At 38.9% G+C, this 17968-nt stretch overlaps 1 protein-coding gene across 1 annotated transcript in view; it reads left to right on the top strand.

Moving 5' to 3' along the window:
• LOC118977513 (desmoglein-1-like) overlaps positions 1 to 17271 on the top strand; it is a 40192-nt gene extending 22921 nt beyond the window's left edge. Inside the window, exons 11-15 of the mRNA XM_037032458.1 lie at positions 1498 to 1767; positions 5480 to 5616; positions 5941 to 6016; positions 12803 to 13011; positions 15245 to 17271. Coding sequence (XP_036888353.1) covers positions 1498 to 1767; positions 5480 to 5616; positions 5941 to 6016; positions 12803 to 13011; positions 15245 to 16306 — 1754 coding nt within the window. The 3' untranslated portion in view covers positions 16307 to 17271. The remainder of the gene's footprint in view (positions 1 to 1497; positions 1768 to 5479; positions 5617 to 5940; positions 6017 to 12802; positions 13012 to 15244) is intronic.
• The last annotated feature ends 697 nt before the right edge of the window (positions 17272 to 17968 follow it).

A 17968-nucleotide genomic window follows, 5' to 3' on the forward strand; every position in this document is an offset into this window, starting at 1 on the left:
TCCCACAGAAAATAAATAGTGCAGATTTGATGAATAAATCTCTTTTCAGGTAACTTAGGAAAGATTAGTTAGAGCAACTACATAAAAAATACAAATACAAGTAGCATCCATTAGTTTAAATAGGTGTAAAATATTACTGACTTTGTAAATCAAGGTAAGGGATTACAGTAATGTGTTTTTAATTTCAGTCTGAAATTATTTAATAATTATTTAATTATTTAATTTTTTAAAATGATCTTTTTAATCATCTCTCACATGTACTATTTTTTGTTAAATGCTATAGAATGACTGTATGGTTATTTTGATAACATTTAATGATCCAATTTTGCTACAAGAAAATGACACAAATAATAGATTCAAATGTATTTCTTATTCAACTTTATTGAGGTATAATTTACATTTAATGACTATATTCTTTTTAAGTGTAGAGCTTGATGAGTGTCGGCAGATGTATGCATGCATATAGATAGTATATTGCCATAAACATGACCTAGAACATATTCATCACCATGAAGAGTTTCCTTGTACCCTTTTGCAGTCATTACTACCTCTTTGCTAGAGGTAGTAACAGCCCCAGGCACCTGCTCATTCAAATGTAGATGCCTTTGGAAGCACTGCCCTTTGTATCACATGCACTCAAAATCAGTCCACTGTTTTGAAAAACCAATTGCCTAGTTGACTAGTTCATTGGTTGGTTTGATGAACTAAACAGCAAGAATAAAGCAATTAAGTTGAAACAAATAACAAATGTCCCTACCCCTATGTTTAGTCAAGGAACTAAATGTATAAAGTATTTCTTCCCCTTTTAAATCTTGTTTTAAACCTTGTTTCAGATGCCATTCAAAGAACTTGTACTGGTACGACTATTATGTTTTACTGAAACTTTGAAGGACAAGAAGCAAATTAGGAATATCTCTTTGTAAAACAAAGGTGTTTCACCTTCTAATTGAAATGAGAATTTGCCCCCACCTCCAATATTGTCAGTTTCCTCTCCTATAATTTATTGGTTGTGAGTTTGGGAATATGCTGCTTTATTGCTAGGAAATTTTTGTAGAATTGATTTACCAACCTGCTCAAAATCTGTTCATTTTGTCAGCTCACAAAAGGAAAAGAACAAACATAATTGAAGGAGAAAGACAGTAAAACAACAAAAAATACCTCGCTCTAATATAAAAATGTGCAAGAACATAGTCTAGAAATGCCTTCACTGTGGCTTATAACACACCACTGGCCAATATTTACTTTATGTGGCATTTTCTGTTTATGAGCAAGTTTTTACATGTTAATACATGAGACAGTTTTTCAGGAGCACTAGTAAACATAACAGTTTGATTTAAAACAGAATCATGAACAACGGACAATGTGGGAAGTTGCTGATAGATGGAAACAAAGACATTGAAATAAGTATTGATTCAAAAAGAAGATAGTTTTGTATTGTCCAATAATTATTACATTACGTGTATAAAATATATCTTCCATTTTTGAACCTTGTTTCAGATGCTCTTCAAAGAACTTGTACTGGTACCATTATTATGGACCTAGAAGGTGATGGCTGGGAAGTCAATGAGTCTACTACAAGCGTTACCCTTACCCTTACCCCCACGTATCAAGGAGAAATTACCATTTCGAGACAGACTGGCACATTCGATTTCAACGATGGAACAGTTCCAAATGAACCTTTCGAGGGTGTGCCCCTTTTCCCAGATAATGTGCATTTCGGTCCTGCCGGCATTGGGCTACTCATCATGGGATTCTTGGTCCTAGGATGTAAGTACTGTAATAGTCCAATTTTTAAGTGTCCCCCCAAAAGAATTATGAGTTTTTGATTTTTTGATAAAATGTATTTTACAAATTCTTATTTTGTTAATTATCAAGATATTTCTACATTGGGTGCTAGATTGATAAGGTTAAAATATTAAACTGCTTGGCAGTGGAAGATAAAAATTTATTAGCATTCCTTCTCATTGTTAATTGGAACACCCACAATAGGCAGGTCAAATTGCTATTTGAGTGAAGAAGACAATGAGAAACGATTGAAACAGTCAGAAAAGCCTACATAGAGAAAGTAAATTCTCAGTTGGGTTTGAGCAGAATGAGCCTGATGAACGTGAAAAAGGAAACACAATACAAGGAGGAAAAAGTCTGTGGGAAAACCCCCCACAGAATGAAGTTCTGGTCACTGACATAAAGGACTCCAGTGAAGAAGTACCAGGGGATGTGCAGGACTGCATGGTGACAGCTGAGACTAGAAAGATAGGCAGGCGCCAGACTCTGAAGGGATTTCATGCTATGCTAAGACTTAATGAAAGGAAGCCAGATAGACGTAGGGTTAAACTTCAACTTCTAAATGTAATTGTCTGAGTCTTTCACAGATTACCTAACTTGCTGAACCTCTCTTTTGTCATCTGTTACCACACAACATTACTTTGAGGATGACACAGAAATACCACATATAGAAATATTTATGGGCACCAGAGAGACCTAGGCAAATATCTAGCCATGAGTGTAATATCCAGTGTATTCTCTAAATGGTTTCAAGATTGCCTCCGATTATGATAGACATTAGAGTGGAGATGAGCTGGCCCTATAGTCTCTGAGGAATGAGAAGGGGACCTCTGAAGCCAGTAGGTTGATATCTGCACGTTACTATTAAAGTAATGTAAACTCTGCCATTTTTCTACTATAGAATCATATAACGTTGGTGTCAGAGGACACCTCGGGCATTATTTAATTAAAACATACAAACAAAACATGAAATCTAACAAGTCCATAGATGACATATCTTTTGTATCTTCATGTCTTTTAATACATAAACAGCTATACAATAGATTGGAATTTACATATTAGTAAACTGGATTTTCTCCTATTTTAAATAACATCTTTTTAAATTTTGATGAAAATTGAATTTATCTAAACAAAAAATAATACGGACACACTGATAGCACAAGTTAAAGTTGAGAGTATTTTTCCACAAGTGAAAATAAATTTTAAGAAACAAGATATTTATATGTGAGGTCATGAGATTTCATTCTTATTCCTTCATGAGAAACCAAAATGACCATGGAAAAGCTCTACTAAAGGAGAAAAAAGTTAAAAAAAGAAAACACTCTTATCAAAATAAACTGAGGCAAGTAAATGCTAGCAAATTTGCAGAATGTAACATAAAATATATGTGAAAAGCCCTCACTGCTGTGGCTCAGTAGATTGAGTGCCAGCCTGTGAACTGCAAGGTTGCAGGTTCGATTCCCAGTCAGGGCACATACCTGGGTTGCTGGCCAGTTTCGCAGTTGGGGGTGTGCAACAGGCAACCAATCCATGTTTCTCTCACACATTTCTCTCCTCTTTCTCCTTCCCTTCCCCTCTCTCTAAAAATACATAAATAAAATCATAGAATATATATGTATATATATATATATATATGAAAACATAATTCTCTAATTTGTTCCTATTTGTGAACAAATTATCAATAAAAACTTTAAAACTTGAAAATTAAATAATTTTCAAATTAAATTTTTACCAGGTGCTGATTCTATTGCAAAAATATATAATGTTAACTTGAGTTCACTTTTTATAATGATGACAACATTAAGATAATGTAGATAAGAAAAGATTTATAAATTACATATGTGCTTTAGAGTCAGATACCTCTAGATTCAAGCTATGTCTAAGACTGGCATATTTTCAAGAAAGCAAAACACTAGGAATTATTTCTCCCCCATTTTTCCCTTTCTCTTTCTCTCTCTCTCAATAAAATGTGTATATTATATTACACTGAAAAAATTACCACTAGTATTCATGCCTTGAGGCTTAACTCCACTGAATTAAATACATTAACAATCATTTACATACAAAAATATATTTTCCTAAACACCATAGATATACCATTTTCCATGCACATTTTAAACATATTATGTGTTTAGGACTCAGAAGTAACCTTGATGTTTGAAACAGCAAACATATACAAAACAGTTACAAGTGAAAACAGTACTGGCAAAGTGCCCGTGTTTTTATCCAGAGACACAACATTGAACCTCAGGTTAAGAAAACATTATAAACTGTTTGATATATAAGAATATTTTGGGAGAGGGTAATGAAGAGAATAACAGCTTTTCCTTGGCTTAAGAGAGTCAACAGTTTGAAGTCATTAAACCTGAATTAGAAGCCCCTAGAGAAGTCAGAATTCAGAGGCAGGAAACTCAGTGGCAGGGAGCTGTGTGGGTTTCTCATTCCCTTCACCAGGCCCAGCCCAGGTTGCCACCTAGAAAGAGCTGCTGAGGCCACTTCTGTTTCAGAAGGGTAATCACGCGATGGTGTGAGTGGCGCTTTCATCTTACTGTCTGCAGTGAATGATGATTTGTGAGATGCTTTTCCATTTTAAAGCACAATGTCTGTATCCCAGCAGATGGATCTGCAGGCCCTGCTGGGAGTCTCAGGGCAACCTGTGCCCCCACCATCAGTGGCCCTGTGAGCAGGGAGCCTGGAGGGGGCCCAGCAGCCAGGAGCTCAGCTGTCAGTGGGCCCATCTCTGGGCTCAGAGATGACTGTAGTCACCTTTCTACCATCAGTTTTGATCAGAGCTGCCCTCTTTTCTCAGCATTAGAATCTCACTGAAGGCTTTTCCCTATGAATATATTTGGGCACAACACATTGTCCTCCAGGTGTGGGGGGTAGGGACAGGCAGGTAACAAGAAGGGTGCAGACACTTTCTCTTCTTCTCAGGAACCCAGGCTGGCCCAGCATTTCCCTCTGTCTTATTACTCTCCCCCCTGCATTCCTCCCTGCCCACCTTGCTTTCTTCTTTTTCTTTTCCTTTTACTCCTTACGCACTTTAAAAAAAAATTTACACATTCTATTCATACACCTATTCATTCCAAATCATTATTTAAGATCACATTATTTAAAACACCCTGGGGTAGAAACTTATATAGATAAGAAAAATCTGGTTAGTTAATAGAAAAAGACATTGTTAAGCAGTGTAATGTTCTTTATCTCTGGGTGAATGAGTTCAAGAAAAGGTATGTGTCTAGGGGCAAATAATAGCCTCATAGAGGATAATGGCTGAAAGCATAAATAAGGGGTCACTGTTGAAATAAAAGGTCAGGCATGTGTGAAAGGAGAAAAACAAGAAAGAGGAAATGTGAAAAATCAAACCTCTGGACTGGCCTTCCCAGCTTTCTTTTTCTCTCCTTTACTATTTTCCTGCGTAATGATGGGGGAAGGCCCATCTGTTTCAATAGTATCACACGATTTGCTGTCTGAATCCCAGGTAACAAATGAAAATTGATCATAATCTAGTATACTGAAGCTCACATTGATTTTTGATATCTCACCATTACTCAGTTTATTTTCTCACCTTCCTAATAATTTTAGGACCAAATGGGGTTATATTAGGGATTCAAATTTAATCACAAAAGGCAAGTTGTTTTGTTTTAATACGGCCCTGCGGCTGATTTCAATATTCCCATCCTCTCACCACCAGTGGTCCCATTTTTGCTGATGTGCTGTGATTGTGGAGGTGCCCCCAGTGGGGGAGCTGGCTTTGAGCCTGTTCCTCCTGAATGTTCGGATGGAGTAATGCATTCATGGGCAGTAGAAGGACCACAGCCCCAGCTGATGGTGAGTGCAGATCTGTAAGAAACGGACTATGGTCGACACCTAAACTCAGCCTTGTGTGCATGAAACCAGATGTGGGTGGTCACCCCCAGTCTATGCCATTCTCTGTTCTGGGCTAGCCAATGGGGGAAATGGAGAGGGGTCAAAGGTGCATCAAAATTAGGTGGAAGTAATCAGGGGAGGCTTTCTGAGTGAGGTTCCTGTTTTAAATGGATTTCATAAGTAGTATTCGTTCAGGAAATCTTAGTTAATTTGACAACTAACCCAAGGTATAACTCGAGATAGAAAAATCATTACAATAAGAAAATGTTGTTTCTTGTCTTTCAGAATTTGACCACTGTCCCTGTACCACAAATAATAGCACTGGATAATGCAAATATGATTGAATGTATGGACACGTCAGGTAATAATTTATTTTTTTAATTGCAATAACTCAAATGATTCAAAAGTAATTATGTTTTCTCTTAACATACTTCACTGTTTTTCAGTTATTTTTTTTATTATTTCTTTTTAAATGAATGATTTGCAAATTAAATGATAATGGAAAATCTTCAGAAAGTATTATTCTTACATGCTGAATTTTGTAAGTCATTCTCAATCATTAAAGAGTGCTTAATGACCTGATTAAGATGTCTATAAATAGGATAGAATAACTAAATTATAACCACAAGTGAGTATTGTTTCTTTTTGTTCAAAAGAGCAAATCTTATTTACCCCAAAATATTAATTAGAATTAAAGCACAACCCAGTTAACATAAATCTGTGCTTATTATTGATATTAAACCTACTCCCAAAAAATATTGATTAGAATTAAACTACAACACTATTTAATAGATCTGTTCTCATTCATTGAGACTAGAATTTACCTCCACAATTCATGAATGGTTCAAAATCACTCTGACTTCAGCTGCTATCAGGACAATAAATACTGCATCCATTCTAAGTGTCACCATAAATGTTGACCTAAAGAGCTTTGTCCATGTTATGAAAATGAAAGTAAGTGGATGAAACACGATCAAAATCTTTTAAAGCTCTCATCTGAGGTTGTGGGCATGTGGTCAAGTCTCTCCCTGCACGTGGGTAAAACTATCAGTGTAGCCTGCTTTACAACAGGGGTCTAGACCAATTCATAGGCTGACACCAGCGGACAATTAGATTTTCACGGTAAGTGAATAACTACCACTCTCATGAAAAGAACAATTAAGTTTTTAAAACTTCCTGTACCTTTGAAAAGAGTTGTACCCTCTTTCCTTTTTTCAAGGTAAATATTCTCTAAGTTTTCAAGCAGCTTGTAATCATGACTTTTCTTCTTTGAACTCTAAAATGCAAGAGGCACAGCATGTCTGTAACTTGTAAAACTGGACCTTACTCAAAAACTGGACCTGCCTGTTTTTACATCTATTTATCCTCCTGATATACCAATTTTTGTTCATGAGACCAATGTCTCCCCTCCTCAGAAGCAGAAACTCACCCTCTTCTATTTCCCTATTTATTGAGATCCAATCAGTTCTCAAGACGTCAAATCCACCAGCATATATTCATACCTTTATTCTCTCATTAAATCTCAAACTTTTACCCAAACTTGAAGAAAGCACAGTGAGAGGCACTAAAGTAATAGAAGTATGGAAAACACGCTGACCCTAAAATCAAGATCTTCAAAATATTAAAGCATGGGACACCTATCCCATGTCAGCACTTCCCTTTCTATGACTCTCCCACAGTCCAGACTGTTGTTTCATCACACGTACCTACATTAATGTAACAGACTCCTACTTGCCCCTCCCATTCAAGTGCAGATTCAAGATTCCATGCAAACCTTTCCCCTGACCATGGCCAGGGCTGCTTCTCTGAAAGGCGTCATTCAGGGCCTTTGCTGGAGGCTCTGTTGTTCTAGCGTGTTGGGGTATTCTCATAGTATTTAACTTTTATAATGTAGGATATTTCCCCCCAAATTTTGTTACTTTAAAATTAAAATATAATAACTTTTAATAAAAGTTATACTTTATAACTTTATTATACTTTATAATAAAATATAATATGTATGGTGCCAGCTCATACTGGGAATATCAAGGGGAGCACTAAAGTATATGACAGTTTCATCAATATGTTGTAAACCTGAAACTAATATACAATAACATTGAGGGTAAGCTGTAACTGAAAGAAAAAATTTTAATTTCTGTTTTATTTAATAATTTCTATTGCATTTTCATTACCATTTGGTCCCCTTACACCCCTCTCCCATGTGCAATCACCACACTGTTTTTCATATCCATGGCCCTTACAAATTAAAAATAAACAGGCAGATTTCAAGTCAAGATAGCAGCACCTGTAAACACAACTTGCCTCCTCACACAACATCAAAGGTACAAGTAAATTATAGAATAATCATCACTCAAAACCATTAGAAATAGAGTTCAATGGATGTCTGACAACTATGGAATTAAAGAAACCACATCCATCCAGACTGGAAGGAGGGGTGGAGATGCAGAACAGCCTGCGCCTACATCCTTCCGGTAGATAAAAGTTTGGGAAGGATATCTCAGGCGCAAGGAATCCCAGCCCCACATCAGGACTCCCAGACCAGGGTTCCAGTGCCAGGAAGATAAATCTCTATAACTCCTGGCTGCAAAAACCAGAGGGGATTGAGTCAGGTAGAAACTCCTAGAGTTCTAATAGTTCCCCCTGAAGAACCTACACACATACTTACTCAGACTCACCCCCTCTGAGCTTCAGTGCTTGGGTAGCAGCTTGACAGGTACCAGTGGCATACAGAGAGAAACTGAAGTGACCGGCACCAAGGTGATAGCTGGGGTACAGGTTTCTCTCAGAGAAAAAGGCAGGCAGAGATTATTGTCCCTTTTCTTTTCTTTTTTAAAAATTTTAATTGTTGTTCAAGTACAGTTTTCTGTCTTTTACTCCCATCCCAGCACACTCCCTCAGTTCTCCCCACCTCCCTCCCATTTCCACCCCTGTTAGTTTTTGTCCATGTATCCTTCATACCTGTTCCTGCAAACCCTTCACCTTTTCCCCTGAAATTCCCTCCCCTTTCCCCACTGGTCACTGTCAGTCTGTTCTCTATTTCAGTGTCTTTGTTATATTTTGCTTGTTTGTTTGTTTTGTTGTTTAGGTTCCTGTTAAAGGTGAGATCATATGGTATTTGTCTTTTACCACCTGGCTTGTTTTGCTTAACATAATGCTCTCCAGTTCCATCCATGCTGTCACAAAGGGTAGGAGCTCCTTCCTTCTTTCTGCTGCATAGAATTCCATTGTGTAAATGTACCATAGTTTTTGGATCCATTCATTTACTAATGGGCATCTAGGTTGCTTCCAGCACTTGGCTATTGTAAATTGTGCTGCTATGAACATTGGGATGCGTAGGTTCTTTTGCATTGGTGTTTTAGGGTTCTTAGGATATAATCCTAGCAGTGAAATCGCTGGGTCAAAAAGCAGGTCCATTTATAGTTTTCTGAGAAAATTCCATACCATTTTTCATAGTGGTTGTACCAGTCTGCAATGTTACCAACAATGGATTAGGGTCCCCTTTTCTCCACAACCTCTCCAACACTTGTTGTTTGTTGCTTTGTTTATGATGCACATTCTGACTGGTGTAAAGTGGTATCTGATTGTAGTTTTAATTTGCATCTCTTGATAGCTAGCTATACTGAGCATCTTTTCATGTGTCTCTGGATCCTCTGTATGTTCTCCTTGGAGAAATGTCTGCTACCCAAGTCCTTTGCCCAATTTTTATTTGGGTTGTTTGTCTTCTTAGAGTGGAGTCGTGTAAATTCTTTGTATATTTTGGAGATTAAGTCCTTGTCTGAGGTATCATTGGCAAATATGTTTTCTCATATAGTTGGATCTCCCTTTATTTTAATATTGTTTTCTTTAGCCTTGCAAAAGCTTTTAATTTTGAGATCCCATTTGTTTATTATTTCCTTGATGTCCCTTGCTCTAGAGAACATATCAGTAAAAATGTTGCTGTGTGAAATATCTGAGATTTTCTTGCCAATGTTCTCCTCTAGGACTTTCATGGTGTCATGGCTTACATTTAATTCTTTTATCCACCTTGAATTTATTTTGGTGTATGTTGTAAGTTTTTGCTTGAGTTTCATTTTTTTGCATGTAGCTGTCTAGTTCTCCCAACACCATTTGTTGAAGAGACTATTTTTACTCCATTTTATGTTGCTTCCCCCTTTATCAAATATTAATTGACCATAGAGACTTGGGTTTATTTCTGGGCTCTCTGTTCTGTTCCACTGGTCCATGTGCCTGTTTTTATGCCAGTACCAGGCTGTTTTGATTACACTGGCCTTGAAATACAGTTTGATATCAGGTATTGTGATCCCTCCTACTTTGCTCCCTTTTCTGAACACTACCCCGACAAAACCAGCAGGCAGGTGCCATATCTGATACTCTATTACCTGGCTAATACTGTTTGCCCCACCCTGGAAGTCCCCTGAGACTTTGTCCCCCCTCAACTTATAGTTATTAATAGTGGCTTTTCCATCTGAATGGCTCATGTTGACTCATGCTTCTTAACTTCCTAAATCCTTTCAAACAAGCAACAGCCAACATCAGTGAGTCCCCTACCCTGCCCTGGGCTCTCATACTCCTTACTAAGTGGCCCCTGGTATGGCCCTAGCAGCAGTCAACCTAGATTTATAGCTTGGCTTTGCCTGGGAATCTCCAAGCTCAGCAAAAGTAGCAGCCATCTCAGATTGCTTTATAGCTCCAGAGGATAGCCCCAGGCAAAACACAGGTGGAGGCTTACATTGACTGATGTCAGCCAATGCACTGACCTGCAGTGCCCATGGTGTTATGGATAGAAAATCAAGACAAATTAACACAGACTACCAAGTCCTGTGGAGGAAAAGAGACGGCATAGCTACTCCCTCACAGGGGGAGAGCCTGGCCACCCTGTCAAGGGGAGAGTTTCTTGACCCTTGCACTGACAGGCTTTTATTGTTTTTTTGTTTTTTTTTTTTTTTTGCACAGGAATTCAGGTACAACTTATTAATCATTGTCAGGCAGTAAACAGTAGACAACATACAAAGAACCACTAGGGCTTCTTCTAAGTCAGGGTCTATCATCTAATAGACTACAAAACTTTGGGAAAACAAACTCATTTTGTGTTCGAGCCTTTATCACTTAACTAAAAGCATTCTTAGTGAAGCAGGCTTCGCAGGACTTTAGGAACGCTTTCATATGCCCAATCGCCCTGAAACTCACTGTAGCCAATAGGTAAAGAGCTGCACTGTCTTCCCAGTCATAGGTTTTTAGGCTTAAGTGGATTAGAGCCAGGAAGTACTTCTCCAGATGGAAATGGGGACTCAGGCTATATCAGAATAGCTAGGGGGCGAGGGCCCATCACTCCCTCTTTGCTGCAGCCCTCCGAGTCCTTCCTTGAGGGCCTCCCAAGTGATCATGTATGGCTTAGATTGTCCCCCCACCCCAAGGAGTCTTACCCATCTCTGACTAACCGACCAAGCATTGGGGGCAGGGGATGAAGTAGAAGCAGTGCTGCTGCCAGAGATAAGCTTTGTCTCCTTAGTGGCTTGCAGTCCAGAGGTCATTCAATCAGCCTTAGCCATAGGGTCAGCTACAACTCCTGAAATCAGTCAGAGAAGTTCCCAACAACTGGCCTATACCACCCAGGAAACCTTAGTGCCTGTACACCAGGTAGATGGCTACCATATCAGAATATTACCACTCTAACCCTGCATAGCTGATCCTTCATGGAGGGCAGAAGTTTGTTGTCAGTGGTCATAGCCAGTACTTGCAGCTGACTGGCCTAGTTAAATTCCTCCCATTGATCTTCCAATGGCAACCAAAGCTCAACCACAAGAGGAGGGTGTACTCAGCCCACACAAAAGGCACACCTCAAGTACCCTGCTTGGGTGATAGGAGAGGTGGTGCTATGTACCCTACAAGACAGCTACTGCTTTAGGCCATGGTACAAATAGAGGGATTCATAGCAGCTCCACTTAATACATAGAAACAGATAAAAGGAGCCTGCCAAAACAAGGAGACAAAGAAACAGGGCCCAAATGAAAGGACAGATCAAAATTCTAGCAAAACAGCTAAATGGAATGGAGATAAGCAATCTATCAGATGCAGAGGTCAAACACTGTTTTATAAGGACACTCAGGGAACTTAGTGAGGATCTCAGAAGCATAAAATAGACCCAGTCAGAAATGAAGGATGCACTGATGGAAATAAAAAATAATCTACAGGAAAACAACAGTAGAATGGATGAGGCCAAGAATCAAACCAATGACTTGGAACATAAGGAAGCAAAAAACAGCCATGCAGAACAACAACAAGAAAAAAGAATCCAAAAAATGAGAGTAGTATAAACAGCCTCTGGGACAACTTGAAGAGTTCCAACATTCATCTCATAGGGGTGCCAGAAGGTGAAAAGAAAGAGCAAGAAATTGGAAATCTATCTGAAAAAACAGTGAAGGAAAACTTCCCTAATTTGGTGAAGGAAATAGACATGCAGGTCCAGGAAGTTCAGAGAGTTGCAATTTTAATGGATGCAAAGAGACCCACTCCAAGACATGTCATTATTAAAAGGCCTAAGATTGAGACTCTTAAAAGCAAGAGAAAAGAAGTTAGTCACCAGAAGGTTGCCAAGTGGAATAGAGTAGGGGGACAATGGGTAAAGAGGTGAGGGGATTAAGAAGTACAAATAGCTAATTACAGAATAGCCATGGGGATGTTCAGTACAGGAAATGAAGTAGCCAAAGAACTTATATGCAAGACCCATGGACAAGAACAATGGTGTGGGGATTGTCTGAGGGAGTGGGGTTACTGGGTAGAGCAGGGTAAAAAAGGAAAAATGGAAACAACTGTAATAGCATAATTAATAAAATAGAATTACAGTAGAGTTAAAAATAAATAAAATAATCTCTAAAGCATAGGTTTTTGTTATCTCTGTGTAGCCCCTCTCTTCTAGTCAACATATAGTTACCAGCAAATAATGAATAATAATAATTAGCAAATTAACTGATAACATTATTTTAAACTCAATATCATATATATTATTCCTGTATTTAAATTTCACCTTCAATTTTTCCTTTCTCGCAGATGCATACTTAAATGAAGGAACTGTCCATTAAAATAAGTTACTGATGTGCAGTCTATAATTCCCTACACAAAGTAAATTTAATTTGTATTACACTTTCAGGGGTTTACACAAATGAGTACTGTGACAAAGAAATGCAAGATATGGGAGGAGAAGAAAGAACAACAGGATTTGAACTAGCAGATGGAATTAAAGCACCAGGAGCACCTGAGACATGTCAAGAATATTCTGGAACATTAAGAAGAAATTCTATGAGAGAATGTAGAGAAGGAGGTCTGAATATGAACTTCATGGAAAGTTACTTCTGTCAGGTAAGGGCTCCAGCCCCCATGCCTTCCTGTTCATCCCAGACCCACTGCTGTGCCCCAGGCTCCCAACTATTTCTCTATGGGACTTCGGGAAACATCCTCTAGCTGGGCTTCCAGCCTTGAGTCTTTATGCCTGGAGATGGATAGTGCTGTTAAATAACACAGCTAAAACTCTGAGGCCTGTTACCACCCCCCACTTCAAAACAGCCAAAGACCCCTAGCTGTGTTTTCTCTACGTCATGAAGTCCAACATGGCATACAAGCTTATTCACAAACTGACTCCGCCCTGTCATCCCCAATTATGCCTTTCTATTAATTGCACTTGCCAAGTGCCTTGCCTTAGCCACACCATGCTATGGCCCTCCATGTCTTTGCTTGTGCTGTGCCTGTACTGAAATGCTTTCATCTGGTCATCACTCTCACAAACTCCTGCCCATTTTTCAAGACATTGTTTCAAATATCATTGCCAGTGAAGTTTTATTATTAACCATATCATCCAAAATAGGATTGGTGTTTTCTTATCTGTATTTCTATAGTACACATTCTCCTCAACTTACAATTGGATCATGTCCCATTAAGCCCATCATAAGATGAAAAGATATGAGTTGAAAATGCATTTAATACACCTAACCTACCAAACATCCTAGCTTAGCCTAGCCCATATCTACTGAATGCAAACCACTTTTACACCATCATAAATCAAATAATTGTTAAGTAGATCCTATTGTACACCAGGAACCCTCTATTCTTTGTTTATACATCCTATAAAACACACCATTGCTGAAAATCTGTTGTTTTATATGTTACCACACTTTTTGGGACCACAAATACATGTTCTCCATATTATGTTGCCATAACCTAGTTCAGTTCAAGGCACAGAATAAACATACAATAAAGGTAGTTCAAGAGCTATTGTAAAATTCTAGAAGATTCTAAGAACCAGTAAGAATCAATTTTGCTATCCTCAGCTAGAGACAAAATAGTCTGGTTTTATGCCATGTGATACTTAAGCTTTAAAGAATTTACTCTCTCTGGTACATATATGTCCTTCTATATCCTGGCCTAAAATGCCTAGATGGTGGCTGATATTTTGAAATAATATACAGTAAAAGCTTTTAAATTCTCAGTAGAGATTAACAAGAGGTCTGTTGCTGAAATCCATAGGAATGCTACCTATCCAGGTCCCAACAAATTAATATATTTTCATGAAAAGTACAATTCTGCCACCCAGCTTCTGCATTTACAGCCCCTTCTGCCCAGATCATTCTATATGCCTTACTCGCCATGACGTGATTCAAATCTCTGATCAAACATCACTTTTGGAGATGCCATCCCTGACCATTCTATCTGAAAGAGCAGCCCCCATCACTTTCTGTCCCTGTACCCCCCACTCACCACCTCCTGACAAAGGTGGTTCTGTGTTGTCTGTCTCATCCACTCAGATGGAAGCCCCGCCAGAAAAGGATGTATCTAGTTTTGTTCATTACCTCATTGCTAAGTTCTTAATAGAATGTATTGCGAATACTAGGGACTCAAAAACTATTTGTGAGTGAAATGGCTCAATGAGTTGGTTTTCTAATAAATGCATTTCTGGTACTTAACCGGAAAGTTTGCAGCCCGTTATCACGATCACCAAAGATGACACGTGCCTGTGGGCTTGCACTTTGAATTGAAGGATATTCTAGTTTCAAAAGTTGTCATTGGTCACCTTCAGTTTTGAATCCAAAAATTGCACAGACCCTGAGTTAAATTTTTCTGTCGTTTTGCAGAAAGAGCCACATTGAAATAAATTTCACAGATTCACCGTTATCACTCACTGAGGAAGGGAAAGCACAATCCTGAATGAAATCAAATCAGCTCCTTTTTATAAATAAACCAAAAAACCCACACAATTTGCTGAACTTCAAATTCAGCATTTTTAATCACCTCCTCCCAACTTGGTTACACAATATTTCATGTGATTTTTTGTGTGTACTCTTCTGTCCAAAATACACTATTATAAAGTCTATCTAAAATTTTTTCTAATTCAAAATATATTATTAGAATGACAGTTAAAATAATTTCCAAGCAATGCTTTCACACAGTTACATGAGTTTTAGAACATCTCTAGCAGATGTTAGAATTTCGTTTTCTTTTTTTCCTTTGGTATTGCCCTATAAAAAATTAATGACAGGGACTTCCATTACCATTAAATACGTACTCATGATTTCCTTTTCTCTTTCTTCTACCAACTCAGAAAGCGTATGCTTATGCAGATGAAGAAGAAGGACGCCCATCCAATGACTGTTTGCTCATATATGATAACGAAGGTGTAGGCTCCCCCGCTGGCTCTGTGGGCTGCTGTAGCTTCATTGGAGAAGACTTGGATGACACCTTCTTGGATAATCTCGGGCCTAAATTTAAGAAGTTGGCAGATATCACCCTGGGAAAAAGTGTTGATCCATACCCAGACCTTGATCCCTCATGGCCACCTGAGAGCACTGGACCAATTTACCCTCCACAGGAAACAGAGCCCCTTGCTAGTGGGCCCCCTCCCCTCTCCCCACGTTATGGCACTACCACAGTCATTTCTGAGAGCACCTACCCCTCAGGACCTGGTGTACAGCATCCTATGCCTATTTCTGATCCTCTAGGCTATGGCAATGTCACTGTGACCGAGTCTTATGCCACCTCTGGCACTCTGAAGCCCTCTGTCCACATTCATGATAACCGACAGGCCTCGAATGTGGTGGTGACAGAGAGGGTGGTTGGCCCGATCTCGGGTGCTGATTTCCATGGAATGTTAGAGATGCCTGACTTGAGAGATGGCGCCAATGTTATAGTGACAGAAAGGGTAATAGCACCAAGTTCAAGTCTACCCACTACTTTGACCATCCCTGATCCTAGAGAGTCCTCAAATGTGGTAGTGACAGAAAGAGTAATTCGACCCACTTCTGGCATGATGGGCACTTTGGGTATGCACCCAGACTTATCAAATGCCCACAATGTGATTGTGACAGAGAGGGTTGTCTCTGGCTCTGGTGTAACTGGAATTAGTGGCCCAGCCGGGATAATTGGAGGCAGTGGCACAGTCAGCAGTGGCTTCATTGGCAGTGAAGCTGGAATAAGTGGTGGTGGCATCATGCTGAGTAGTCGGGAAGGAGGTGGTGGCCTGAGTAGCACCATGGGGAGGACAGCCACCATTGGCCACATGAGGAGCTCCTCTGACCATCACTTTGGCCAGACCCTTGGATCCGCCTCCCCTAGCACAGCCCGAAGTCGAATCACAAAGTACAGTACAATACAATATGCTAAGTAGCCAGGATCCCAGCACACTTTTTCTCAGCAGTTGTGATTTAGGTTCAATTCCCACCACCAAAGGGCTAAGAATGTCATTTATGATGCACAACTAGGTGCTACAGTAGTTGTGGAGCAAGGTGAGAAGCCACAGTGAGAAAAATAGGTGAAAACAGTGCTGCTGGGCAAGAGCCCTCCATGGCATTTGTAAACTTTTTTGTTACATTAATACTAATGGAGTCATGACAGGGAACTAAAACTTGATTCAGGGTTTTCTTCACTTCTGTGTAGCCTGTAGTGCATGTCTAGCACGTGGAAGAAATAAAACCCAGTCATATAAAAGCACAGGCCTTATAATGGCAATTTACATCAATAATTCTCTTTCTCTTTTTTGATTTGCCATCTAATTCAGGCAACATTTAAAAAGAACTAAACATGCCGTATGTGTTCATGTATATGCGACAAATTTGAAATTTGTGCCAAATGCCCTGTCAAACTTAAAAATAGCATACAAAAAGTCCAACCACACATATTCAGACCAGGATTAACCATTAAGGAGAAAAAGTATCTGGTTACATATCAAAGTTCACCAGCCACCAAGCCCTCCTACCTATCTAATGGCACTAGATAAAATAAACCTCAAAATGGGGAATGCTGTCTAGTGTAGGGGAGATTCTGTGAGAGAGGCAGCAGTGTGAGATCCATTTGGGGTACACTGGCAATGTCTGAGCCTGAATCTTGAGATAAGGCTGCAGCTACAATTTTTCTGGAGTCAAGACTTCTCTTCTTCTAGTTTGTGTTCAGTGGAGACACAATACTAATTGCATTGCCTCCTGCTGAGGCTGCAGGATGTCACACTCATCTTCCCCTTTCGCTGTGGCTCTGACTCTGTAAAGGGAAAACCTGCCAAGCGTACTTCTCACAGTGAAGCAAGTGACAACTGCCATGGTCGTCCTCACCAGCTGTAGATGGCCTTCCAAGGAAGCAGATGTATTTGAAAGGGATTAACTAGGAACTTTGAACAGAACTGATGAAATTGTGTTATGAAATTATACTAGACAACCCTATTTCCTTATCCTCTCCCTTCCCAAACAAATTTTCTCACTTGTATAAATTCTCCATTCCTGATTTGATTTGTCAATGCACTCTCATCTTATACCTGCTCCAAATTTATAGATTTATAAATTTATAAATTCCAAATTCCATTTATAGATTCCAAATTTATATCCTATGATGTATTTTTCTAGCTTCAAAATTTAGTAATGTACTGTTTATAAGATGTCATTTCTATGAGTTTGCTATATAGTATTGCCTGATTAAATGCCTGTAAATAGAAGCAAAGCATTCTTAGCCAGAGGTGCATTTACTGTTGCTTGGTGGGGGAGTATCTTTCTCTTTCTAAACTGTGTTAATATGAGTTTCACTAAAGTAAAACTGTATATGATAAAATCTTATAAGGATTATTAACCCCAGTTACTCAAATTTCCCGGAGCCCTACAAGATCAAAGAATATTCCACTTCCAACACTTGTCAAAAGGGGACTGGGGAACAAATTATTTTACCCAGAGCTATTTTGCTCTATGTTATAGCAGAAGATGTCACTATTTTCAAAGCCACAATATACATCTTATTTTAACTCTAAAATAACATCTTAAAATAACTCATCTTATTTGAACTCATAAAA

The sequence above is a fragment of the Sturnira hondurensis genome, unplaced genomic scaffold (assembly GCF_014824575.4).
Source record: "Sturnira hondurensis isolate 20B ecotype Veracruz unplaced genomic scaffold, ASM1482457v3 Scaffold0001872, whole genome shotgun sequence".
NCBI classification, from domain to species: domain Eukaryota; kingdom Metazoa; phylum Chordata; class Mammalia; order Chiroptera; family Phyllostomidae; genus Sturnira; species Sturnira hondurensis.